We start from the raw sequence: 27,272 nt of genomic DNA, 5'->3' as shown, positions 1-27,272 counted from the left end.
GAAGGTGGGAAGAGAAGGGGACGACAGAGGATGAGATGGTTGAATGGCATCACTGACTCGATGGACATGACTTTGAGCAAGCTCTGGCAGTTGATGATGGACAGGGACGCCTGGCATGCTGCAGTCCATGGGGTCGCAAAGAGTCGGACATGACTGAGTGACTGAATTGAACTGAACGGAAAGATCTGTCCCACCAGATTCCCTAGAGCACAGAGTGCCTCACTCCACCCTGAACTCCATCAGCAGTTGCTGAAGGTCAACAAGCAGCTGCAGCCACACAGGGCATTTGGCAAACGCGCTTGTTGTTCAGTCACTGGGAGGTGCTCTCGGGAAGTGCCAATTTGTTGTTGACAGTAACAAATTCCTTAAAGGCTTTAAAAATGGTCCACATTAAAAAAAAAAACAAAAAACAGAACTGGACCTGAAGCTAGACTGACATGAGCATGAGACATTGAATCTCAGCACCTTTGGAGAAAAAAAGGAATTTAGCGTCCGTAATGGTCACCTAAAAGCAATCACCAGTCACAGAGTCTTGGAAAATGGGCTAATGAGGCAGCAGATTTCTTTGGAGGAGGAAGCACCCATGGTCTTGTCAGCCTCCAGCAGTGTTTACAGAGGGTGAAACTGGCAACCTCCACATTTCTTCAGGGTACTCTTGTTCCTAAGCTTTTCCCCGTAAATCACCAGTCCATTGTGGGATAATGTCACTTTGGAATTTTTCCATGAAGATGCAGGAAGGAGCAGTAAGGATCCATTGTTGCTGTTTGGTCACTAAGTCGTGTCTGGTTCTTGCTACCCCATGGACTACAGCATGCCAGGTTTCCATTCCTTCACTGTCTCCCAGAGTTTGCTCAGGTTCATGTCCACTGAGTTGGTGATACTATCTAACCGTGTCATCCTCTGTCTGATGGAGACTGACGCTGAAGCTGAAACTCCAGTAGTTTTGCTGCCTGATGTGAAGAGCCGACTGATTGGAAAAAGCCCTGATACTAGGAAAGACTGAAGGCAGAAGAAGAGGGTAGCAGAGGATGAGGGATTCGATAAATCCACCCGTATGCAAATGAAAGTTATTTTGTTCAGTTGGGATATGTCCATATTGGTTAGCACCAAGGGTAGGCAAATTAAAATCTCTTTAAGTCTCCAGCCAGGAAAAAGAAGGAACATGTGAGAAAAAGATAAAAATATAGACTTTCTTCTTCTGACTTACACCTTGGTGGGGAATGAAAGCAACAGACCATCCCCAAAGAAGTAATCCTAGTTTAAAAAATCCTTGGTTCTCAAAAGCCTGGCATTGTATATTTGTTCCTATTTTGTTTGTAAAAGGTTTTAAAGGCATATGATGTAATGAAGTAAATGTTATTTTGTGGTTGAAAATTAAAGAGTTCTTTTGTATTTTAGGTCTTACAGGAAATCTCAGGGGTAGTGAGAACTGGAATTTGTGTATATTATGGGAAGGGGAATAAGGAAGATGAGGGGAAAACGTTCCACCTCCTTTCTTCAGATAAGTTTAAGCCATAATCCATCTCTGTCTCTGTCTCTGTCTCTCTCTCTATATATACATATACATATACACATATACACATTTGCTTCCACTGATTTAAGATAAAAATAAGTAGATTTGTCCCCCAAATGTATTTCAGGGCCCTGTTAGCATCTCAGATGGAACCAACATTTGCCAGGAATGTTTTCCCTTGTTTTGATGAGCCAGCTCTGAAGGCAACTTTTAATATTACAATCATTCATCATCCACATTATGTGGCCCTTTCTAACATGCCAAAGCTAAGTAAGTAATGTTTCCTATCATCTTGTATCTACGTGTAATTATATGTTTATATAAATGTATACTTATATATTTTTATATGTGCCCATATCTGTGTGTGTGTGTATTTGACTCTGTAATAGATTTTACAAGAGTAGATTTTCTTGGCAGTGTATTGGGAATGTATTTTAATTATGGCATATTATAACCAGATAGGGCTGTCACCTAGGATATGTGTCAGCACCCACATCCTGGCAATGGTAAATCCTGATCCCTTTTGTATTAGGAGCTGGGAACATTGTCCTGTTTTCATACATCAGTATCCTGTCTGCCCATTAATTTGGGCTTCAGTCTCTTGATCATTAGTGACAGCAAGCTAGTGGACTTAGTCTAAATCTGGTACATAGATGTGGATTTTTTTGTTCATTTCAGGGTTTTTTTGCGATTAGCTCACAGCACTTTTTTTTTTTCTTTTGGTTGAATTAGTATGCAACTTAAAAAAATTCTGACATTTCTCATAAAAGTTAAAATTCTTAGTTTTTTTTGGAAACTCAAACCACCAACAGCACTGGCCCTGCACTTCCTACATGCCCGTTTTGGTTGCAGGTGAGAAGAGGCTGTCCCCTGTGGTCAGAGCCTGTACCCGGCCTGCCTGTGGTCCCCACCCTGCCTGTTACGCACACCAGCCCATTCACACTGAGCACCTGGCCCTCACAGGCATTGAGTTTGTGATTTCAGGTTCAGAGACCCCAGTGGGACTCCACTGAGACCTGCCCCAAACCTGAGAATGGCAGAATTGTACCTTGTTGACCTGCCACGGGTCTGGGAAACTCTGATTAAGTGCTGAGAGAGACAGGCTGGACTAGGAAACAGCAGTGGATGGAAAGAGAGAAAGCAGCTGCTCATGGATTTGCCCTTCACCCAGACCACATTATTCATGGTGCTAATTCAGAACCAAGAATCGAGTCCTTGGTGGTGATGGTTTAGTCGCTAAGTTGTATCCAACTCTTGCGACCCCATGGACAGTAGTCTGCCAGGCTCTTCTGTCCATGGGATTCTCCAAGCAAGAATACTGGAATGGATTGCCATTTCCTTCTCCAGGGGATTTTCCTGATCCAGGAATTGAACCCGGGTCTCCTGCATTGCAAGCAGATTCTTTACTGACCGAGCTAGGAGCGAAGCCTGACTCTGTCCTTAGGCCTTCCTAATAGATAGCTCGAAGGTAGAGAAATCCAAGCTATTATACCGTGGGGAGTAGTTGGGAAGACCATAGTTGAGTGGTTGTTGACTTGACAAATTGTTTCAAAGGCAGATAATTGTGTTCCTTATTGCTTATTTACAGTGATTTGGACTAAAATCAATTTCTTTAGGTCAGTCTGAGAAAGAAGATGTGAACGGAAGCAAGTGGACTGTTACCAGCTTTCACACCACGCCCCACATGCCCACTTACTTGGCTGCCTTTGTTATTTGTGACTATGAACACATCAGCAGGATTGAGAGGGGCAAGGAGGTGAGTGAGGGAGATGCTCCAGGCGCGGGAACGTTTGTGCTGGCTGCAGGCACTCCTCGGCGTCAGGGGCTGCACCTGCTCGGTCACGGACCTCTGCTGCTCCTTCCCCCAAGCCCTGTCACTGCTCGGAGCACAATGCTGAGCGGAGCGCAGCCTTTCCGCTGGGGCTCTGCGGAGGGATGTCTACAGAAAGGCTGCGCCTCACGTCCCCTACAGGCGGGTTCTGAGCCCCTTCTTCCTGGGCCCTGCTACCTTTCAGAGCACAGAGAGAAGCGGGGAAGGGGCCGCACTAGCATGCTGAAGCTCAGGTTGCCTGTTGTCTCCCTTGCCTACATGCTCCTGGTACCATGCTGGGCAAGCTGATGCCAAGCTGACGCCAGTTGGGGCAGCTGCTCTGGCTGAAATGCGGGCAGGTTAAGCACCGTCCCTATGAAGGAGCAGACCTACTGGGTATGAGCACTTCCCCACAGTTGTGGAAATAGGTGCTCTGTCCTGGAACACTTAGTTTTCACCCAGTTATACCTTTGTTACATAATAGTCCTTTGGGAAAATACCAAGATGATTGTAACAGTACTTTATGGACTGGTTCACTTCCTATGCTAGAGTGTGGGGTCAAGAGTGTGGGGTCAAGAGTGTAGAGTCAAGAGGCTGAGGCTGTCTCCTGGGTGCATGAATTTCCAGCCTTTGGCTTGTGCAGATAAAGAAGTTGTGAATGAACCAGCTCTTATCACCAGGGGAGAATTGCTCAAAGTTCCTCCTCCGAAGGATGAATGAATAATCCTAAATTAGATGCAAAGGACAGCTCATTATCATCCTCAGCTGTTGGCTCCAGCCTGATTTCCCTTATTGAATAATCACTGGTAGATCCTTGATATTCACAGATATAACCTGGGCCAAGTCAAACATTCATGACGTACATTGATAAATCCATGGAGACTCGGTGTGGAAACCTATGCTCTGTACCTGGTATGAAGCAGTGACTCAGCGCTCACGAGCGATCCAGGATGGCTGTCAGCATCCTCATCTCTGTTGGCCTGTTGCTCTCAATGCTGCTGCACAGTGAATAATTCTTATAAACGGATCATATCTGTTTCTTCATGAAAGATCACCCTGCAAAGAAAGCTGCTATGGAAGCAAAGAGAAAATGGAACATGCTTAAGAAAGTAATGGTCTTAGCCAGAAAATTGAAATTTGGGATGAGTTTATCAGTGGAATGTTGTGTTTGGCTATGACTCAGTTCTGGAAAGCTAAGGAATTCACCATATACTCTACAGGGAACCAGACTGTACTCTTGGAATAGCATCCAGACTCTACAAAAAGGAAAAAGGACTCCCTAAATAAGAGAAAAAATTTAGCAAAGTTGAAAATGTGGTTCATGCGTGGCATGAGGATAAATATAAGACACACATAACTAAGGTTGGAAATGAGAAATGGAATATTTTCTGCTATATCAATAGAGAAGGATGTCATTGCTAAGTCACTTCAGTTGTGTCTGACTCTGTGCGACCCCATAGACGGCAGCCCACCAGGCTCCACTGTCCCTGGGATTCTGTAGGCAAGAACACTGGAGTGGGTTGCCATTTCTTTCTCCATGCATGAAAGTGAAAAGTGAAAGTGAAGTCGCTCAGTCGTGTCTGATTCTTTGCGACCCCATGGACTGCAGCCTACAAGGCTCCTCCGTCCATGTGATTTTCCAGGCAAGAGTACTGGAGTGGGGTGCCATTGCCTTCTCCAGAAGGATGTCATAGTCATCAGCAATTGCAGCCTTCCAATGTGAGCTGGTGAGCCCTGAGGGAACTCAGGTAGGAAAAGAATACCTGTCGTCTAACAGCCATTAGATGACAGCCACTCCCCAGGGTGAGCCCCAAGGAAGCTCAGGATGTGAAGTACACAGGATGTCCGCCACAGATAGCTGAGGTACATATCAAAGGAATGATTTCAGTGAGCCCAGACTCTTGCATCTTCCCACATAGAAAGTGCTAAATTCCTTAACTTGGGATGTCTGGGGTTTTCGTTAATTAACAGTAATCTTTTGATGTTCAGACTACCTGCCCTTTGTTGCAATACTTCTGTGTAAACTGACTCCTCCCCTCGCCTCCTCAGAGCAGTTCTCTCTGGTTGCTTGAGATGCTGTCTCCCGGGCTTGAAGTCCTAAAAATTTCTGCCATAACTCTCAACTTTTAGGGTACATATATTTTTTCATTCGACAGTTATGGCAGCCATGAAGGGATGTGAACCCTCAGCTATCTGGGACCAGTACCCTGTTTTTCACATCTTGAGCTTCCTTGGGGCTGCTCACCATGGGGAGTGGCTACAGTCTGATGGCTGCTAGCGGCCAGGTGTTCTTTACCTTCCTGTGTTTTCTCAGGGCTCATCGGCTCATACGGGAGGGCTGCAATCATTGACAACTGTAACACCTTCGTTTCCTGATACAGCGGGAAATATTCTGTTTCTCAGAAATAACATATTTTGAGTAGAGTTTATCACACATGTGCACATGTAAAGATATTTCTCCTTTAGAGGTTGAGGTCTGCTGGGTCTAAGCAGGACCACAAGGACACACTGGTGGGCTAGCTGTGATTTTGAAGGAACTTTTTCTTCAAAATGTCCCACGCATACTTGTGATCCTCACTGCCCTGCCCCTCCCCCACAGCTTGAAATCATCATTTGCCTCCACTGTGGCTTAGAGTGGTCATTTGTGGGAGGAGCCTGTAAACTGGAAATTTCTATACACACATTATTACTGCCTTCCCTCCCAAAAGGCTACAGTTAATATGCACATATTATCCTGAACGTGGTGACTGTTACCTCCACTCAGCAGTGTGGGCTCTGGTTTAGATGTCCTCCTGACTTTGCCTTGGAGATGAGAGCTTGGGACAGGGCAGGTACAGGTAGTGTAGGGGCAGGACTGAGGCCTTGGGGTGGGAGGAGCCTGGAAGAAAGGAGAGGATCCAGGCAGGAGGCTTCTAAAACAGGTGGTTGGGTTTTGTGAAAGGGAAGCATTCCGAAGCCCTCATGTCATTTAAAAGTCATAAAACGCAAGACAAACTTTCCAACAGAAATGAAAGCAAAGACAAGTGAACGTTTGGTTGGAGGACAGCAATCTGCAGATAATGTTGTGCTGCTTTTCGTTTTCTTCACGTTGTCTCTTGTGTTTTGTAGAGAGCTCATTCCCAAATTAACTGTATTCATAATCAGGATGATTATCTTAATTCCCTCCTCGCTAACTTTCATTCTAGAGTTAGGTGTTTCATACGTGTGTGTAAGCATTGACACTAGCCATTCCATTTAAAAGTGTTCAGATGGTATTGTTGAAGGGATACCATGATTTCAAAACAAAATGACAATGGATGGTAAAACAACATCAAATTACTCACCAAAATAACACAAACAAGTTGAAGCACCCAAACAACAGTACAGTCACACTAAACTAACAAAACATGGCAGGGATTTCTTTCCATCTACTACTAGCATGAAAGTGTCATATACAGAGGATATAATTTGCTTGCTTCAATAACTGTAGAAGTCATGAGACTTTTAAAATTAAAGAAATTAAGCTTATTTCAAATTTTGAAAATAAGATGAGGCTATTCATGTTTTGGGGGCTTCCCATGTGGCACAGTGGTAAAGAATCCACCTGCCAATGCAGGAGATGCCGGTTCAGTCCCTGGGTTGGGAAGATCCCCCAGAGAGGGAAATGGCAACCCACTCCAGTATTCTTGCCTGGGAAATCCCATAGACAGAGGAGCCTGGTGGGCTATAGCTCGTGAGGTTGCAAAGAGTTGGACACGACTGAGCACACTTGCGTTCATGTTTTTTATTAACAAATCATTTTAAATTTGCATGATTCACATTTGTTTCATATGTTCTATACTCTGTAACCCCTACTAACTGCACAACTCTGTTTTGAATCACTGGAAATATGTCCTGAAAAGGGAAGCTAGGATCCTAAGGGCCCTTTTACTCTGATGTAGAGTCCATGTTTTCTGTGGGGGTGATACCACTCCCAGGATTTTTTTGATTTATCTTTTATTTATGTTTGGCCATGCTGGGTCTCTGTTGCTCTGCAGGCTTCTCTCTAGCTGCTGCCAGCGGGGGCTGCTCGCTGTGGTGTGCGGCTTCTCGTTGCAGTGGCTTCTCTCATTACGGAGCACGGCCTCTAGCGTGGCGCGCGGGCTGAGTGGTTACGGCTCCCGGGCTCCCTAGCACAGGCTCAGTAGTTGTGGCGCCCTGGCTTAGTTGCTCAGCAGCCTGTGGGATCTCCCTGAATCAGGGGTCAGACCTGCATGGGCAGGCTGACTCTTCACCACTGAGCCACCAGTGGTAAAGCCCCGACCCCCACCCCCTGCAACCAGCATTATTTTTGAATTATAGAAGTTTTACATGTTATTGCAAAAGATTGAAATAACACAGTTTCTGAAGAATCACTGTTCCCAACTTAATGAATAGCCTCCAGGGCTCTTCTCATTGCATGGTCACATTTAAACATTTTATCACGCAACTTCTTCTGAAAAGATAACCTTTGGCTCCAGAGCATCAGGAAATTGGAGCAAGCAGGCTGCCACTTTCCAGAACCACTGTACATATTGCTTTTTGTAATCACTGCTTAATTGTTTCTGTCTAGATACGCATCTGGGCCCGGAAAGATGCCATTGCAGATGGAAACGCAGACTTTGCTTTGAACATCACAGGTCCCATCTTCTCTTTTCTGGAGGATTTATTTAATATCAGTTACCCTCTTCCAAAAACAGGTGAGGTATCTTCCCTTACAGTGCATTTGATTTCCTATTATAGGTGCTCTAGGTTGAGATCAAAAGATACCTAGATGGGCCTCCAAGGACCCATTGGCGTTTTGCTGTTTTTGCTGTTTTGGAATCAGCCCTGCTGGCTTCCGTCTCGTGTCCTACACGTTCCTAAACACGCAGAGGCCTGCCTGCTCTCTCTCTCTCGTGCCGTATGACTGGCTGGTGCTCAGAGGGTGCCCGGCTTCAGGTCCCTCATGGGTGCTTGCTGGCGGCTTACGTCCTCCAGACCTTACCTTCTCCCTGGCTTTCTGTCCTTTCATCTCATACCGCAAGCATGCAGTGCAATGTTCTGGATCCTTTTAACTGCTTGCGTGAATTACTCCAGTTCCCTTTAGCAAAGTTTTGTTGTTTTTTTCAAAATATGTTCTTTAGCTGTGAGTCATTGGATTAGGACTTGGGGGTCCCATCAGTGAATTTTTGTTGTATAAAATTGGAATCATGTGTGAACAGAATACGATCCTCGAAGGAATATGTAAACATTTTATTTCGCATAGATCTGTATGGAATGTCCTTAAAATTATGTGAGCTGCTCAGCTCAGAAAGTTGTTCCACGTTTTTTCTCTCTCGCTTGAGGGTATCATGTCAGTGTGTCTTGTTCCTCTGACAGGTTATTTAGTCGGAGTCTTGGGGGAAAGTATGCTTGGCCTTTACTGGCAGACAGTGGAAGAAGGTGGGGAGTAAAAATTAGGGCGCTCCAGGCTCCCGAATGCTGTGTAGCCGGGGCCTCTGCCACTCAAGCCTTCCGGCTGAGGACGGACGGGGAGTGAAGGAACGGGGGCCAGCCGTGCCTGCTCGTGGATCCCAGAGGTTACACCTGTCATTTAGAGAGTCGGAGGCAGGGACTGTGGCAGGCCAGTGGGTAAACCTCTTGAGTTTCTACTGCAGGGGCCACAGGTTCAATCCCTGGCCAGGGAACTAAGATCCTCGATCCCGCATGCCACACAGCACAGCCAAAAAAAAACTAGAAAAAGAAGGAAAGAAATAAAGTTGGCAGCAACAGGAATCTGAGCATGGAGACCAAGTTTCTGGCACTTCTATGGCTGGAAGATCTCAAGATGACCCTTGTCTAGGCAAGAAAATTTCTCTTTATCTTTATTTAGATAAGGAGAAGTTCAGAGTTATTCTTGATATCCTCTTCTGTCAAAGCATCTCCTCCATGCAGTTAGTCACCTCCTTATTATCTCCCCCTCCACCCCCTTCTTCCCCATCCCCCTCATTCTCCCTAGCTCATGTCACTACAGTCTTGACCACAACTGACCTTGCTTAGTTTGACCACTGTCCCTCTTTTCTCCTCCAATTCATCCTCCACTCTGAGGCCTGAGGGATCTTTCCAAAGCAAAATCTGATCGTGTTACTCCTGTTTAAAACTTTTCTGTGGCTTCCCATTGCCCTGGGGATCAAGTCCAAACTTCACACCCTGTCTTTAATAGAGCACCTCTTGCCAACCTCTCGGGGCTTTTGACAGTTTCTCAGAGTTGGAGGGCTGCTCTAGCAGCGTCTCTGTTCTCTTCTACACTTTCATCTTCTTCTCTTCTTGGTCAGGCTCTTGCACATTCAGTTTGCACATCCTGCCATTCCTTTTACCCAACTTGTTGATTCTTATATTTCTCAACGCAGTGCCTCCTCCTCCAGGAAGTCTTCCCTGATTCTCTCTCTCCCAAGCTTCCACAGCATCCTGTGCATCCCTGCATTCAAGTTCTTGAGCTGCTAGACCCTAATCATCTCTGCATTAGGTCAAGGGCAAGTTGAGGGTCAGGGTCTGGGCTGTCCTTTTTTAAAGCATCTTCTGAGCCTATGACGCTGCTTCTCTCAGAATTGTTTAGTTGCTAAGTGATGTCTGACTCTTTTGCAACCCCATGGACTGTAGCCTGCCAGGCTTCTCTGTCCATGGGATTCTCTAGGCAAGAATGCTGGAGTGGGTTGCCATTTCTTTCTCCAAGGGATCTTTCCAACCCAGGGATCAAACCCATGTTTCCTGCATTGGCAGACAGATTCTTTACCTCTGAGCCACAGGGGAAGCCCCTCTCTCAAAGTAGTAAACAGTAAACATTTTTTTTGTGTGGGGGGAAAAGATATGTTCAATGAGTTCCATAATTCCATGTAAATTCTGGCTAGATTACCAGTTCTTGGAAGTCAAATTTATGTTGGCAGTTTTTTTCCCTGCTGTATCTTTCATAGCATCTGAGCCAGTGTTGCTCTATGAGCACGTGTAGGTGGTGCTTAGTCAAAACTGCCTTTTGATGGATAGATGATTACAATGGAGTTTCTCTATTATTGGATGTTTAAAAGGAAGATGAACTGATGTCTCCTAATTACTTTGACTTTTGGTTGAGTCATTTAAAAACAAAACAAAAAAACTATTACAGCTGCTGGAGGAGTTGGCTGTTTGGGTTGTTATAAGCTTTAAAAGAAAAGTGACACCATGATGCTTTTAGGAGTAAGTATGGGTTCGGAGGAGGCACTGGCAACCCACTCCAGTACTCTTGCCTGGAAAATCCCATGGACGGAGGAGCCTGGTAGGCTGCAGTCCATGGGGTTGCTAAGAGGCACACACGACTGAGTGACTTTACTTTCACTTTTCACTTTCATGCATTGGAGAAGGAAATGGCAACCCACTCCAGTGTTCTTGCCTGGAGAATCCCAGGGACGGGGGAGCCCGGTGGGCTGCCGTCTGTGGGGTCGCACAGAGTCGGACACGACTGAAGTGACTTAGCAGCAGCATGGGTATTTAAGACTTGCAAACTTTTAAAATAGCAAATTTCCTTTTAAGTTTTAATTTTCTCTTAGCTTGTAACCATAGCAGGCTAACAATATATATTGTACATCTCAGCAAAGTTTGTCTTTTGGTAGCAATAAAACTCACGTACTATATAAATCATAAAGTGGTGCCGTAATTACTGTAATTAGTGAGAATCTACTGAGTAAGTGAGAATCACCTACTACTTTTCTAGGTGCCCTCTGAATGCAGAAGCCGTAGGTGGTAGGGGCTCTGTTCAGGTAGCTGAGTTCGGGCGATAGCATCTACATGTTAAAAACAGAAGCAAACAAACTTCGAAGTAGGAGACAGCACTGACTGATGAAGTCAGCATGAAGTCTCCAGAGAAAGAGGACTATGTGGCAGACACCAACACAATACTGGAAAGCGATTGTCCTTCAATTACAAATAAATAAATTTTTAAAGAAACAGTTAAATGAAAAAGAAAGAGGACAATAAGTGGTAATGGGAGTAGCCCAAATATATAAAGAACACCTACAGATAAATAAGAAAAATACAATAGGAAAAAAACAGGTAAAAGATATATGAATAGATGTTATACAGAAAAGGAAACACATGTGGCTAACAAACTTATGAAGAAATATTTAACCTCATTAAGCAGTCTGAGAAGTGAGTACCCAAGGTCACAGTGACAACCTATTCAGTTGTCAACGAGTAGGCATTCTCACAAATACAAGTGTTAGAAAGTGACTGTTGAAAGGAGTATCAGTTGTTACAACTTAAAAACCTGTTTGTTGTCTTACAATGTTGATCATCAGAAATTCCCAGAAATTCCAGAAATTCTTAAAACCCAGAAATTCCATTCCTAGATATATCTTCAAGAGGAATTTGAGCACATAACGTGCCAGAAGACATGTGCAAGAATGTTTGTAGCTACACGTTTCATACTAGTGCCAAACCAAAAGCAACCAAAGGGGTCACTGATAGAATGGATATGGCTCATTCACACAATGGAAAACTATCCAGTAGAATGGGAAACCCAGGCTGAGGCAACTAAGTGTGTTCAAAGATAATGGAGCATTACCTGTTGAGGCTATGTAATGATCTGAGTATTTCTTACTGTACACTGTCAGCTTCAACCAAGTGTAAAGTCAACTAAAGTACTGAGCATAGCACAGCTAAAGCATTCATGAGGCAAATGTAGCATGGACTATTAGCAATGATATTCTTTCACTAGCAAAGGAAAATTTTAAAACTTGTATTGTTCTAGTTTCAGAAGTAACAAATGATCACGCTGTAAAAAATTTGGAAAGATAGGGAAAGCAAAAAAAAAAGAGAAGCAAAATCTCTTGCAATGCTGCTATGCAAAGATGACCATGGGTAACATTTTGATGTCTATTTTCCCAGTGTCTGTCTTTGTCTCAATGTCCATCTTTCTCTGCATTTGCTTCTTTGTTTTTAACAAAAATGACACCATGGAATTGATACTATTCTTTGATTTAAAAAAAAAATTAACAATATAAAGCAATATGATCCAGGTAACTGTTCTTTTTTATTGTCATTTTAACTCATAGGCTGCCTACATATCAATTTGACAAAATAATTTATTTAATCCTCAGTGTTTGAAAATTTGGACTGATTTTTCCTTTCTTGAGGGGGAGGGGCTGCTTTTAAAACATGAAAGAAAACATAAGGAAGTGTTTACAAATATCCATGCTATTTGCCTTAGTAGAAATTCCAAAAATTGAAAGGCTAGGAACATTTTTAAAAGTTACGAAGCATTTTGCTGGAGTGCTTCAGAAAAACTGTACCAGTTCATACCCTCACCAATAGGCTATGTGTCAGTTTTCCTATTCCTAATTATAAATTCTAGCCAATACTAATTATTAACCTCATACATTTGAAAGCTTAAGTTATATCATTGTTTTAATTTTTGTTTTTGATGCTAATGAAGCTGAAAATTTTAAATAAGACTTTTGGGTGTTTGAATTATTTCTTTATTGAATTGTTCACATTTTTTCTTTTTGTTCACCAAAGTTCTTTAAGTATTCAAAAAATATTATCTAGTTGTGATATAGGCTGCAAATATTTGCTCCAGTCTGTATTTTGCCTTTCAGATTTGTTTGTGGTGTTTTTTGGTGCACTAACATATTTAATTTTAAATAGACTTAATTTTTTAAACAGTTTTAAGTTTGCAAAAAAAGTGTGCCCACAGTGCCAAGAGTCGTCATATATCTCCTCTCCCTCCCCTTACCCCCACCCCTAGTTTCTCCTCTTGTTAACATCTTACACTGGTGTGGATTTTTTCAAATTACAATTGATGAATCAGTACTGATACATTTTTATAACTAAAGTCCATAGCTTACATTAGGGTTCACTCTTTGTGTTGGACAGTTCTGTGAATTTCAACAAATGCATACAGTAGTGAGGGCTTGCCCGGTGACTCAGCAGTAAAGAATCCCCTTGCAGAGCAGGAGACACAGGGGACGTGGGTTTGTTTGATCCCTGGGTCGGGAAGCTCCTCTGGAGGAGGGCGGCAGTCTACTCCAGTGTTCTTACCTGAAGAATCGATGGACGGAGGAGCCTGGTGGGCTACAGCCCAGCGGGTTGCAGAGTCGGACACGACTGAAGTGACCGAGCACATACAGTAATGACATATACCCACCGTTACAGTGTCGTAGAGAGAGTCACTGTCAGAAACATCCCCTCTGCTCCACCTCTGCATCCTCCCTGTCCCCGCTCCCTGACAGCCACTGGTCTTTGTACTGTCTATATAAGCTTGCCTTCTCCATAATGTTATGTACTAACTGGAATCATGTGTAACTTTTTCTTATTGGCTTCTTTCACCTAGTGGGATTCCCTGGTAGCTCAGCTGGTAAAGAATCCACCTGCAATTCAGGAGACCTGGATTAGATTCCTGGGTTGGGAAGATCTTATGGAGAAGGGATAGGCTACCCACTCCAGTATTCTTGGGCTTCCCTGATGGCTCAGCTGGTAAAGAATCTGTCTGCAATGCAGGAGACCTGAATTTGACCCCTGGGTTGGGAAGATCGCCTGAAAGAGGGCCTGGCAACTCACTCCAGTGTTCTTGCCTGGAGAATCCCCATGGACTGTGAGGTCGCAAAGAGTCGGAGATGACTGAGCATATTTCACTTTTCTTTCACTTAGCAACATTCCCTTAAGTTTTCTCGATGCCCTTTCATAGCTTAACAGCTCATTTCTTTTTATCTCTAAATAGTACTCTGTTGTAGGGCTGTACTACAGTTTACTTATCCATTCACCTATTAAAAGACATCTTGATTGCTTCCATGCTTTGGCAGTTATGATTAAAGCTGCTATAAACATTCATGTACATGTTGCTGACTTCAGTTGTCAATTCACTTGGGTAAATCCTTAGGAGCTCAACTGCTAGACTGTATAGCCAACCCATGTTCTGCTTTATAAGAAACTGCTGAATTGCTTCTGAAGTGACTGTATCATTTTGCATTCTCACCAGCAATGAATGAATGTTTTTATTGTTCCACATCTTCTCCAACATTGATGTTTGGTTTTGAACTGCTGTGTCATGGTATCTCATTGTTTTAATTTGCTATTTCCTAATGACATATGATATTGAACATATCTTCATCTGTTCATTTGCTATTTGTGTGTCTCTAGTGAAGTGTCTCTTTAGATCTTTTGCTAATTCTGTAAAGTTGTTCTCTTATTTTTGAGTTTCAAGGGTTCTTTGTATATTTTGGATATAGGTCCTTAATCAGAAGTATTTAATTTTCATATAGTCAAAACAATTTGTTTTCTGACTCTGTCTTCTCTATGTCTTTAATGCCTTTCCCCTGCCCCTTATAGATATCCACTTGCATTTTCTTTCCAGTAATTTTATGATTTCATTTTGAGATGTTTGTATCTGGAAGTCTCAAATCTTGAGAAAGAGATGATTCATTTTTCCCTCCATTTAAATCCACTCAGATATAATTGCTTTGCCTACTTTTGACAACCGTGCAATGGAAAACTGGGGACTATTGACATTTGACGAGTCATTATTGTTGCTGCAGCCAAATGATAAATTAACAGAAAAAAAGATCATGATCTTCTACATTGTCTCCCACGAGATTGGACATCAGGCATGTGGTAAAATATTCTTTCTTATTTCACATGAAAATATTCTCCAGCTTCTGTACCAAAAGTAGCAAAAATCTTTCAAGCCCTACCGTACACCAAATTTTAAAAAATAACCTGAAAAGTGGTCCAATGAGTGAAAACAAGGAAGGAACTATGTAATCAGATCCTGATGGATTTGAACTTTTGGTGATAGATCATAGTGATGAGAAATCTCAGAACATTAGCAGGTCGTATATTTAAAGAGTGATTGCGTGCCACAAAGTTCTCTTCAGGAAAAGTAAGCCAAGCAGATCTATGATTATCTGCTTTTCATTCCAGCTTAAAATAGAGTCACTAGAAGATATCCCATTTCATCAGTAGATTGTCACAAACTTTTTTTTTTTTTTTGCGAGAAGTTACAAGTTAAAGGATTATAGTCAATATACTAGTATCACTGAGGTGACAGTCATCTAAACTGTGAAATTATCTTCTTATTATATGGAAGTTTTAGAGAAGAGTGATTTACTGTGATTAAATTATACCCTGTTACACAGTCAACACATACTTTCACAAGTCTTGATCATCACCCAAAGTGTCATTTTTTATTATAGCCTAAGTGACACATTGTTTTGGAAAATAGGGTGCTAACTATTAATACATCACTGCTATTATAAGAATTTGGTTAAAAACCAGGGTGTGGATTTGTTGGTTTTGGAAATTATTTTGTTTTTCTTTCCTGATTCTCTTCATCATCATTTGACACTTTCCTTCTGTTAAGCTCAAATAGAAAATAATTACAACTGGACCACTTTGCAGAAACGAATACTTGAGTGATTCTTACATGGTACAGATCAAATCATGTCCTTAAAACATAATCAACTGCTTACAGCAAAATCCTGATGTAGTCTGTTTAGAGTATGAGATGCTGTCATTAGTAGGTGTTAAGTGAACATTCAGGCCTTCTACTTTAACTTAACTTTTTGTGGATGTTTAAGAAATGCTATTCTAGCTTACTTTATTTCTGAGCATCACAGTTTTAAAGCAAAAATTGCTTCCAGTCATTGGATGTGAAATTTTACAGAAATACATGAGTGACTTCATGTTATTAATAAAACAACAACATGATTTTGGAGTCCTGTTTTCAAGTTTTATCACTGATAGCAAATTACAGTTAATTTTGTCTTTGACCTTACATTTATTTAACATGTAATTACAATAAATATTACTTAAATTGAAGTTAAGATTGTTCTTTTTATCCCCAACTCCAAAAGTGGTTTGGAAACTTGGTTACCATGAATTGGTGGAATAATATCTGGCTCAATGAAGGTTTTGCATCTTATTTTGAATTTGGGATAATTAACCACTTCAATCCTAAACTCCCAAGGGTAAGTATGTCTGTTGAATTAATTTATAATTATTCTTCTAATTATAATAGTAGTTAATTTTCATTGTTGAAAGTGTGTAAAATCAGAGATGATCAATGTTGTCTTTTTTTTTTTTTTTCAATGTTATCTTTTTGATTTGTTTTCTTTTGTCAGGCTTTTATTATTGTAAATATTCCTAGAAGTGAAAATTACGCAGAAATGTGTAATGCCCTGTCTACTTCATACTATATCAAAAGCTTTTCCACAGGTCATTAGATCATTCTTGAAAATAAGATTTTTAAGTGTTGCCTAGTATTTTATCATATAACTTTATAAGATATTTTCCCTACTATTAGATTTTAGGTTATTTTCATTTATTTCTACCTAGACTGAATTTTAAAGCACTTGCAATCAGTAGTCTACAACTTTAATATTAAGTAATATGCTATGTTATATTACCCATAATATAGCTGATATTGCATATGATACTCATAGCTGACATTGTATCTATTATAGCTGATAATCTTTTGCTATGTTGAGTAAATAGTAACATGGAAAATTAATTTATGTGTATGCAAATCTGAATTGAAAGTTATATTTCTAATATTTTATTTAGAGTAGTTAGGTAATGCTTTCAGAATGGCATGATATTGATTTAAGTGTTTAAATATTTAGATTTAATATGATCTTTGACACAGACCTCATTTCTTCCCACCAAGTCAGGGTTTCTTTCTTCCTCTCTGTTCCCGCCTCCCGTCATCTCTCTGATGCTCTGAGCTGCTCTTTCTGCTCCTCTTTCTGGGTCTTTTTGTCCTCTCCCCTCCCAAGTGTTTCCAAGGCTCTACTTCGGGCCTCTTTTTCTTCTCTCCATGCCCTTGCTCATTAAAGTGTATTGATGTTTGACATGCTGATTTCCACTGGTCAGATCTTCACAGGCTAAATTTATTCACTTTGAAGGAGAATCTAAGATTGTTCTTTCTATTATTATGAAAGTGAAAGTTGCTCACTCGTGTCCAACTCTTTGCGATCCCGTGGACTATATAGCCTGCCAGGCTCCTCTGTCCATGGAATTCTCCAGGCAAGAATACTGGAGTAGGTTGCCATTCTCTTCTCCAGGGGATCTTCCCAACCAGGGATCAAACCCGGGTCTCCCTCATCGCAGACAGATTCTTTACTGTCTGAGCCACCAGGGAAGCCCATTAATATTATATTGGTTGTAAACTTTTCCCTCTTTTATGAAAGGAAGAAGATAGATGATGTTTATCTTTTGCTTATTAAAAAGTTGAAAGAATAAAAAATTGACAGACCTCTCTTGGGCGCACAGAAACTTTAAAAAAAATCTTTTTTTTAACCTGTTTGTGAAATTGTGGCTTCTGAGGAGCACTGATGTAGTAGTCTTTTACTGCCCCAGTTCCATGCCACTTTGAAAGTTCAGTTCAGTTCAGTCGCTCAGTCATCTCCGACTCTTTGCAGCCCCATGAATCGCAGCACGCCAGGCCTCCCTGTCCATCACCAACTCCCAGAGTCCACTCAAACCCATGTCCATTGAGTCGGTGATGCCATCCAACCATCTCATCTTCTGTCGTCCCTTCTCCTCCTGCCCCCAATCCCTCCCACATCAGGGTCTTTTCCAATGAGTCAACTCTTCGCATGAGGTGGCAAAAGTACTGGAGTTTCAGCTTCAGCATCAGTCCTTCCAATGAACACCCAGGACTGATCTCCTTTAGGATGGACTGGTTGGATCTCCTTGCAGTCCAAGGGACTCTCAAGAGTCTTCTCCAACACCACAGTTCAAAAACATCAATTTTTTGGCGCTCAGCTTTCTTCACAGTCCAACTCTCACATCCATACGTGACCACTGGAAAAACCTTAGCCTTGACTAGACAGACCTTTGCTGACAAAGTGATGTCTCTGCTTTTTAATATGCTGTCTAAGTTGGTCATAACTTTCCTTCCAAGGAGTAAGCGTCTTTTAATTTCATGGCTGCAATCACCGTCTTCAGTGATTTTGGAGCCCAGAAAAATAAAGTCAGCCACTGTTTCCACTGTTTCCCCATCTATTTGCCATGAAGGACCAGATGCTATGATCTTCGTTTTCTGAATGTTGAGCTTTAAGCCAACTTTTTCACTCTCCTCTTTCACTTTCATCAAGAGGCTCTTTAGTTCTTCTTCACTTTCTGCCATAAGGGTGGTGTCATCTGCATATCTGAGGTTATTGATATTTCTCCCGGCAATCTTAATTCCAGCTTGTGCTTCCTCCAGCCCAGCATTTCTCATGATGTACTTTGCATATAAGTTACATAAGCAGGGTGACAATATACAGCCTTGACATACTTCTTTTCCTATTTGGAACCAGTCTGTTGTTCCATGTCCAGTTCTAACTGTTGCTTCCTGACCTGCATACTGGTTTCTCAAGAGGCAGGTCAGATGGTCTGGTATTCCCATCTCTTTCAGAATTTTCCTCCTACCCTTTGTGGACATCTTATAAAATGCCCACCGGCACACAGTCCAGGCACTCTACAGTACCCCTGCTCTTCCTCCCCTGGGCTAGACATCATTATATAGATCTGCAGAATGAAGTACTGAAAGGTTAATTGACTTGCCCAAAGTCATTTGCCTGCTTGAGGTGAAACTGTGATTACATTCCAGTGATCTGGGTCTAGGCTGAAGATGAGGATAATGGTGATAATAAATATTAATAAATAATCAAAAATATTATTTAATGCCATTCACTGAGCACTTGGGACTTAACTGCCTGGTAGTGTGAGTCTTATACATATATCATCTTCATCAATCTTCAAGATAATCCTATGAGTATAGTTGTTATTTTTTCTATCTCCTATTGAGGAAACTGAGGGTATAAGTATTAGGTAAGTTGTCCAAGATTTCACAGTTGTTAAAGGTCAGAGATGAGATTCAGTTCCAGGTTTCTCTAGCTGAAAGCCCGTGCTTTAACCCCAGGAAAACCGCTGGTAGTGCTCTCATTCTCAAGGGCTTATGGTGTGTGAGCGTGTTCATTATGACTCTCTTCATATATTCGAACTATATATATATACACAGCAAGTCTTAGTCCTTCCATATATGCTACACCTATGAAATTGTTTATATCTCTCTTTTATAAAGTAGCATCTACACATGGTTAGTGTCATCTGTAACTACTTTTGAAAGCATTTGGTTGTACCCCAAATTACCTCTGTGCTGAGAGTCAATATGGAAAGACATTCCAGTCCTTAAAATAATTAGATTCACCTGTATGTCCTTTATTGACTATACTATAAATTTCAGTTACCTTTTAATGCAACAACAATGGCTAATATATTATCATATCTGGAAAACATTGATGAAAACATGTTACCAATGTTTTTGAAGCTAAGATGGTAAGATTATCCTCTCATATCATTTAGTTTTATTTCTTTTTGTCATTGGTTCTTAATCACTGTTTTCTGAGTGTACATTTCTCAATCACTTGTAGAGCTGAGTGAACCATAACCCTTGCCAGAAGAGTATCAGATCTTGGAGCTTGAAAAAATTGCCATGAGCTTTGTTTTTAAAAAGCTTAAGGCTTTGTTTGAATGGTCTTTAAGAGATCAGAACTTTAGCTTCCTTTGAATCAGTCATTAGATTGAAAGTGAGTAAAGAGCATCACAGAAACATATGCAGAAACAGATTTCCATTTTTTCTAATTCTAGTCTAATTTCAGCTGAAAGCTATTAACATACAAGATGAATGGGTCATGGTCAAGGATTCAGAACATTCCAGTTGGTTTCTTGACCCCCGAAGCTCCAGCTCTAACATTGGTACTCACTGACTTTTCAGCATCCCTCTTCTGACTGGTCTAAGGAAGCAGCAGCTCTCGTGGAGGCAAGGGGCACGTAGGGGCCTTGCAGTCAGTCAGATCTCGCTATGTTTCCATGATCACTGTAAGCTGAGGCAAGTAGTCGAACACTTCTGAGCTTTCCTTCCTCATCTGTAAGAAAGTTTCATGCAGTCATTCAGTAGATTGAGTATTTAGTGGGCACTGTTGTGACAACCATCATTTACTAAGCATTCCTTATGTGCTTAGAGTGTGTTATGTACAATATCTGATCCACCCTTCTGAAGAACTAATGATGATGATATAATCGCAGTAGTGCTTAACCCTTATTGAGCATATTCTATTTGCCAGTCACAGTGCTAAAAATTCTACGTAAATTAATTTAGACCTGATAATAATCCAGTGAGGACAGTGTTCACCCCATTTTCAGAGGTGAAACTGAATTTCCAGAGTGATGAAATTAGTTGCCTTTTATGAGTCACACAGTCCCTAGGAGGCTGAAGTAGGATTCAGACCCAGGTAGCTTGACTCCAAACCCTGTGCTTTCAACCACAGCGATATTCCATACGAATTTTATAATAAATACTGTTACATTTCTTAGTATAATCATAGATCTGATAGAAATAGGTTTGTTCTCTGGAATCTCATAGCTTGCATGAAGAAAGAAATGGAGTGTAGAGACTCACTTTATCCAATCATTATATGCAGTAGCTAGGTAATATTTTTTTTAAAAACCTGATATTGCTTTTTACAATAGAGTTTCCCTTCCACAAGACCAGAACAGACTGGGACAAGCATCACCTTATGGGAGGCCTAGAGTAGAAAAACCTGAGGAATGTTGAGTAAGAGGTGTTCGTCTCATTCATCACAGCTCTTGTGTGATTGGGAGGACACCAAGAAGATTATGTAAACCTTATGCCAGGCAGGCGCAAGAGAGACAGACAGTCCATTCTGAAAGAAAAATATGGAAAAGGTTATGTGTACAAAAGTATTCATTAATACATTGTCTATAACAGAAAAAAAAAAACAACTGGAAACAAATGCCTACCCATTAGGCAAATGATTCAGTCAATTATAGTCCATCAACCTGAAAGGGTATTATGCAGCTGTGCATTTGTTTATTTTAGTGTTTTGCTTTTGCAAAAGTTATATCTACCCTGTGAAAATCATGATTAAGTTTGGGGTTATTTCTTTCCAATTTGTGTTTGTTTCATTTATAATACAGTAGCCATTATTAGGAGTAGTTATGAAGATAAGACAGCAAAATTTCTAAATGAATGTGATAATAAGTAAATGAACAAGATGAAAAGTTTTTACAACTGTAAGAATAAATAAATAGGGGGAAAGATTAGAAAGAGCTGGATTAACAACATTCTAATGGGAGTTATTGCAGGATGTGGACTTACAGGAGTTTTTTATTTTGCTATTTTCTTCATTGTGTTTATATGGCAGCGGGGTGGACAGTGCACATTCTCAAGAGCTCTTAGGTGTTAAATTAATAAAACCTATACTTAACGAGTAAGGTGGGACTTTATGCAGATGCCTCCTCTAAATCTTTGCTACTCAGAGTGTGGTTCTTGAGCTATATGCCAACATCAGCATCACCTGGTCGTTTAGTAGAAATGCAGACCCCAGACTTCCCTGGTAGCCCAGTGGTTAAGTCTCCACACTTCCACTGGAGGGGGCACGAGTTTCCACCCCTGGTCGGGGGAACTTAAGATCCTGCATGTCTCAAGGTACTGCCGAAAAACAAACCAACCAACCCAACCCCAGCACAGACTAACTGAATTAGAATACAATTTGACAAGATCCCCAGGGGATCCTTATGGGCAGTAAAGTTTGACATGCATTTCTCTAAATGACAGGCTTTCTCATTTTGAGAAAAGCTGAGTTTGATGATAAATTAACCAAAGTATGCATAAATCTGAACATAATATGCTAACTAGAGAGGGTTGGTTGAAACACTGGCAAATGGCATTGGGGCAGAGTTTGGAGGGGTTGAGGGAGTCAACTGTTGAGGGGTGAGGGAGTCAATGTGGGACCGCAGAGAGAGTCCCCTGGGAGCTGAGACTTCCCGTGGTTTCCAGGTGCTCACCAGAGTGTGCCTCGGCCGCCCCTGCCCTCTCTTTGGCTCTGTCTTTGCATGCACCTCTTAACTCTTCTTTGGTTTTCCTTCTAGCTTTCCTTCAGAAAGAAATGGCCCTGGTCACATGTCTAAGAGAGATCTAATCTTTTGGAGAGTTCTAGACCTTATTAAAGTTTCAATAACTGCCAGTTGCTCTGGTGGCTCAGAGGGTAAAGAATCTGCCTACAGTGCAGGAAACTGGGGTTTGATCCTTGGATAGCGAAGATCCCCTGGAGAAGGGAATGGCTACCCACTCCAGTATTCTTGCCTGGAGAATTCCATGGACAGAGGAGTCTGGCGGGCTGAAGTTCTATGGGGTTGCAAAGAGTCGGACATGACTGAATGACTAACACTTTTACAGTAAAAAAAATTCTTAATGCATGAGCTATAAATTACAGTATACAGTTTGTAGGTTTGTTTTGATTTATTTCTAATAACTAATATTACTACATCATCGTCACTGTGAATTTGTAAATTTGGCATTGTTTTTGTCTTATAAATGTCCATGTAAGAGACTGATACATTTTAAGGGATTACTGATAAAGTTGCCAATAAAACTCTATAGAGGATTAAAACCACCTAGAGATGCTGTTCCCTGGAGGACCTGTCTGGGTGGTCAGGGACCTCCTAACATAAGGAATGTGTTGGGTTGGCCAAGAAGTTTGTCCCATCTTATGGAAAAGTCAAACAAACTTCTTGACCAACCCAATAGATGACTGTCTTGGAAACCATATTAACTTTTGTAATTGACTTTTTTAATTGAAATAAAAAAGGAGACCAAATGGGAAGGAAAGTATCACAGAGTTTTGTTATTCAAGGACTCCTGACTTATTTGGCACATTGTAGCCTGAAGAGCACTTCTCAGTTATTGATTTCTTCCCCTCTTCAGTGATAGTTTCTGAAAATATTTTAGGAGCATTGAGCTTCCTGTTTCTGTGATGCCTCAGGAGTTAGTGTGTCTCAATGTTTTCCTTTTAGAATGAGATCTTCTTTTCTAACATTTTACATGGTGTGCTCAGAGAAGATCACGCCCTGGTGTCTAGAGCCGTCTCCATGAAGGTGGAAAGTTTCACAGAAACCAATGAAATAAATGAGCTCTTTGACTTATTCACTTACAACAAGGTAAAACAGTTCCACATTTGTATTTGTGCTGCAGTCTTGCAGAAAGCTACATAAAATGGGTTCTTTGGGCTCTAGACTAATGTGCTGCTACACAATTTTGGTACAAAGACCTTAATATTATTCAGTAGATGGATCTCAGAAAACGTGGTTAAATCAGTTCTTATCTAGTAAATGTTAATCTATAATAGGTGCTCAATGCCATCTACCTTTTTAAATATAGACAGACAGCTGGATACTTTTAAGGTGAACTCTTCTGCCTGGTGGAAATTTGTTCTTGTGTCACTGAAAGAAAGGCACACAACATAAAAGCCGTGAGCTAAGTTTTGTTCAGGAACCTGACTGAGGACTATAGCCCAGGAGACAGCCTCTCAGAGTATTCTGAGAAACTCTTCCAAAGAGACAAGGGGGCAGCCAGGGTATAGCTGAAGGTTTTGTTTTGGTCCTGGGGACAACATCCAGTCAGGTATAAATAGACTACTGCTAGTCACAGGAAACAGACATCTCAAATGAATACTTACACGTGTATGGAAGGATGCAAGAATCTGGGGTCATTGAAAAGTTTCTTTAGATATGTATCTGAACTATCTTGGGATTAGTATATTCAAAACAAAGAATGCTTCTTAGTTTTCTCCATCCTCAATTCTCCCCTGCCCACCCCCTACACCCACGCCGGGACATTGTCAGTAGGCAACCACAGTAGCTAATTGCTGATCCTTGTAGAACTGGAATGACAGGTAACCTTTATTTATTTATACTTGTCATGTGAGTCTCTCAATTTAAAAAGTTTTCTGTACCCTGAATTCTTATATGTAGGACATTTTCTCATCTTTTATCTATTAATCAGTGACAGTTTATTTTACTAGCACATTTTGGGTTAACCCAGACATTCAGTTGAGGTATACAATGCAATGAGGAGCACAGCCCAAAATCTTGTATGCCAAAATGGAATGTGTCAGTATTTAGATACTGAATTTTATTCAAATAATGGACAACTGCTTATGTCTTAGGGAGCGTCTCTGGCCCGGATGCTAGCTAGTTTCTTGAATGAGAAAATATTTATCAGCGCACTTAAGGTGAGTTTGCAAAATTGTTGTTACCTAAAGACAGTAAACATGAATTGCTTTGGCAAGTTATTCACTTTAACCTTACCTTTTCTATTTTAACAGTCATATTTGGAGACTTTTTCTTACTCAAATGCTGAGCAAGATGATCTGTGGAGACATTTTCAAATGGTAATTCTCTGACTCTCTGCCGCGTTTTTGCTGTGTTGTGCTGTAGGATCTCGGGGCCGTGTGCGTATGCGGACGCCACAGGAAAACCCCCTTCCCTTGTCTGTGAGACTGTTTTAAGTCGGAGGTTACTTCTTTAGTCTTCACCACTGTATTCCCAGGCTTCCCTGGTGGCTCAGACGGTAAAGAATCTGCTTGCAGTGCAGGAGACCTGGGTTCAATTTCTGGGTTGGGAAGGTCCCCTGGAGAAGGGAATGGCAATCCACTCTAGTATTCTTGCCTGGAAAATTCCATGGATGGAGGAGCCTGGTGCTACAGCCCATGGCATTTTGAACACAGCTGAGTGACTACTAACACACCGTGTTTCTAGTGCCCAGGATAGAGCCTGCATATATTAGATCCATAAAAAGTGTGTTCAGTGATTGAATGAAAGGATGAACTAAGGAACCACTCATATATACAGAGATGAACAGAATTAAATTTGATCCAGAAATTCCCCACTGGGTTTTACTATATAAATGAGAGATACAATCACTACGTATTGATGGTTCCTTTTAGGAGTTGGCTACCTCAGAAGACTTGGATGGTAAATAACCGCTTTTGTGATGATTTTTTTTAAAACAGGCCATAGATCACCAGAGTAAAATTCTTTTGCCAGCAACAGTAAAAAGCATCATGGACAGCTGGACACACCAGAGTGGTTTTCCAGTTATCACCTTAAATGTATCCACGGGCGTCATGAAACAGGAGCCATTTTATCTTGGCAAGGTTAAAAATCAGACTCTTCTAAGCCACAAGTAGGTAGATTTGCTCCTGTCTTCACCTTCCTTGGGGCTGAGCTCTGATCAGAAGGAAACCAGCCTATGGATGAGGAAGCGTAACTCCCCCTGGATGCACACCCTCCATGGGATGACGGGGATGGTGACACAGTGCTCCGAGCACGATGACACTGTGCTCGGGCGGGGCAGAGCCCCTGAGGTCCTGACCGAGGCCGGAGACCTGCCTTTAGGGTTCTTGCGGTGCTTCCCCCCCTGGGACTTAGCTTTGCATGTTAGGCATTTCTTTTTTGTCCTTCAGACGGAGGTAATGAATTACTCAGAATTCTGTGTGAAAGCCAGTAAAATTGAATCTGAATGGCCTTACGTTAGTTAAGAAAAAAGGGGATCTGGTTGCCAGGTCATCTTCCCTTCTCTAGAAATGGAGCTGAATGGTGACCATATCCTTGAGGAATAATTCTGTGCATGTATGCCCACACATGTGTATGTGCTTTTGTAACCATACATAAAATATTAGAGTTATAGATCCCAAATTCAAACCTTAGTCTTATTTAAAATCTCTGAGTTTCAGTTTCCCTATCTGTGAAGCAAATGTAATGATACAAACCGCAGGGGCTTGTTGTAGAAGTGAAATGAGATAGGAAGTATACCGTGGTTTAGCAGTCATCACCTTCTCCTTCTGTTTCCTCTTCTTCCTTAACTTGTTAGTTTTCAACTGTTTTTGATAAAGGGTTTGATTCTCAGATCACATTGTATTAAGCATAAGCACGAATGAGTAATTTATTTTCATGTACCATCACCAACATTTTCAGGTTGTCCCACTCTTTCTAAAACCCCAGGGGGGGAAATAGGGGACCTGCAGGTCCCTTCTCCCTGTGATGTTTCATGACTTTTGAGAAGAGGTGGCCTTAGCTATCATATGAACAGAGACTCTCAGTTCAAAGGCTGAGAAGCCAGACGTGCGAGCATTTGAGCAAGATTGGAAATATTGTCTACATTCCGAGTAATGTGTGTCTTCAGATGACTAATGTCCTCCTCGTGGTCAGTGACTTCATCCAGGTCACATCCACCAGCACAGGGAGAGGGCCAGCGTTCAGCGAATATGAATAATCTGGCTGATTGTTGTTGAACACTTTTCAAACTGGGAAAAAACTTGAGGTGGAAAAGCATTTTGAAATGTTTGTCATGCTTTTTCTTCTTAAATGATTATTCAGTTTTCTTGGCCCAGATAGCTTTGGGTATGTCTGCAGCATTTGAATGACCCCTGAGTAAGGCCAGATGGCTATAATTGAATATAAACAGGCCTTGAAAGTTTCAGATACAGGAGAGCCTTAGAAGCTTACCCTGAGTTGCAAGAAGAAGCAAATCTGTGAGGCACAAGAGAATAAATAAATAGCCAAACCTGGCTTGTGAAACAACAGTGAATAATTCTAAAACCAAGTCCTGTATATCCACAAGGAATGACTGAAGAATTTGAGTCCTTTTATCATCTTTTTTAATATTGGCTCAAAGCTCTTATTCTTATGTGTGAACAATAACTGAAGTTTTCATTTTTTTCCAAAAAGTGATACATGGATTATACCTATTCTTTGGATAAAAAATGGAACTACACAGTCTTTAGTCTGGCTAGATAAAAGCAGCAGTAAGTAACAAATTTTTTAAAATACCTTCATATATATATGCAAATATATATATACACACACACATATATAAAAGCAGAGAATAAAATGTTAAAATGTCTAGCTTTTGAATAGCTTATTTAAAAGTAAAATATTAGATCATTCTTGTTGAACATAGAGCTTTAAAGAAACATTTCTAGTCAAAAGTTATTGTATGTGAAAAAATATAGTTATATGGTAAGATCAATACATATTTTAGAATATCTTTACTTTTTGTTTTGCTGGATTTGTTGTTTAGAATTAAGAGGGCATAGTAAAACATGTAGTGAAATATTT

At 41.1% G+C, this 27,272-nt stretch overlaps 1 protein-coding gene across 2 annotated transcripts in view; it reads left to right on the top strand.

Moving 5' to 3' along the window:
• The window catches only part of LVRN (laeverin), a 67,203-nt gene that overhangs the window by 19,294 nt on the left and 20,637 nt on the right, over positions 1 to 27,272 (top strand). For both annotated transcript variants that reach the window (XM_043920555.1, XM_043920554.1), the window contains exons 2-11: positions 1,641 to 1,783; positions 3,130 to 3,269; positions 7,894 to 8,020; positions 14,757 to 14,911; positions 16,160 to 16,273; positions 23,169 to 23,312; positions 24,320 to 24,385; positions 24,479 to 24,544; positions 25,166 to 25,338; positions 26,883 to 26,959. In XM_043920555.1, coding sequence (XP_043776490.1) covers positions 1,641 to 1,783; positions 3,130 to 3,269; positions 7,894 to 8,020; positions 14,757 to 14,911; positions 16,160 to 16,273; positions 23,169 to 23,312; positions 24,320 to 24,385; positions 24,479 to 24,544; positions 25,166 to 25,338; positions 26,883 to 26,959 — 1,205 coding nt within the window. The remainder of the gene's footprint in view (positions 1 to 1,640; positions 1,784 to 3,129; positions 3,270 to 7,893; positions 8,021 to 14,756; positions 14,912 to 16,159; positions 16,274 to 23,168; positions 23,313 to 24,319; positions 24,386 to 24,478; positions 24,545 to 25,165; positions 25,339 to 26,882; positions 26,960 to 27,272) is intronic.

The sequence above is a fragment of the Cervus elaphus genome, chromosome 12 (genome assembly GCF_910594005.1).
Source record: "Cervus elaphus chromosome 12, mCerEla1.1, whole genome shotgun sequence".
Classification (NCBI taxonomy): Eukaryota; Metazoa; Chordata; class Mammalia; order Artiodactyla; family Cervidae; genus Cervus; species Cervus elaphus.
This window is presented reverse-complemented; position numbering and strand designations above follow the sequence as displayed.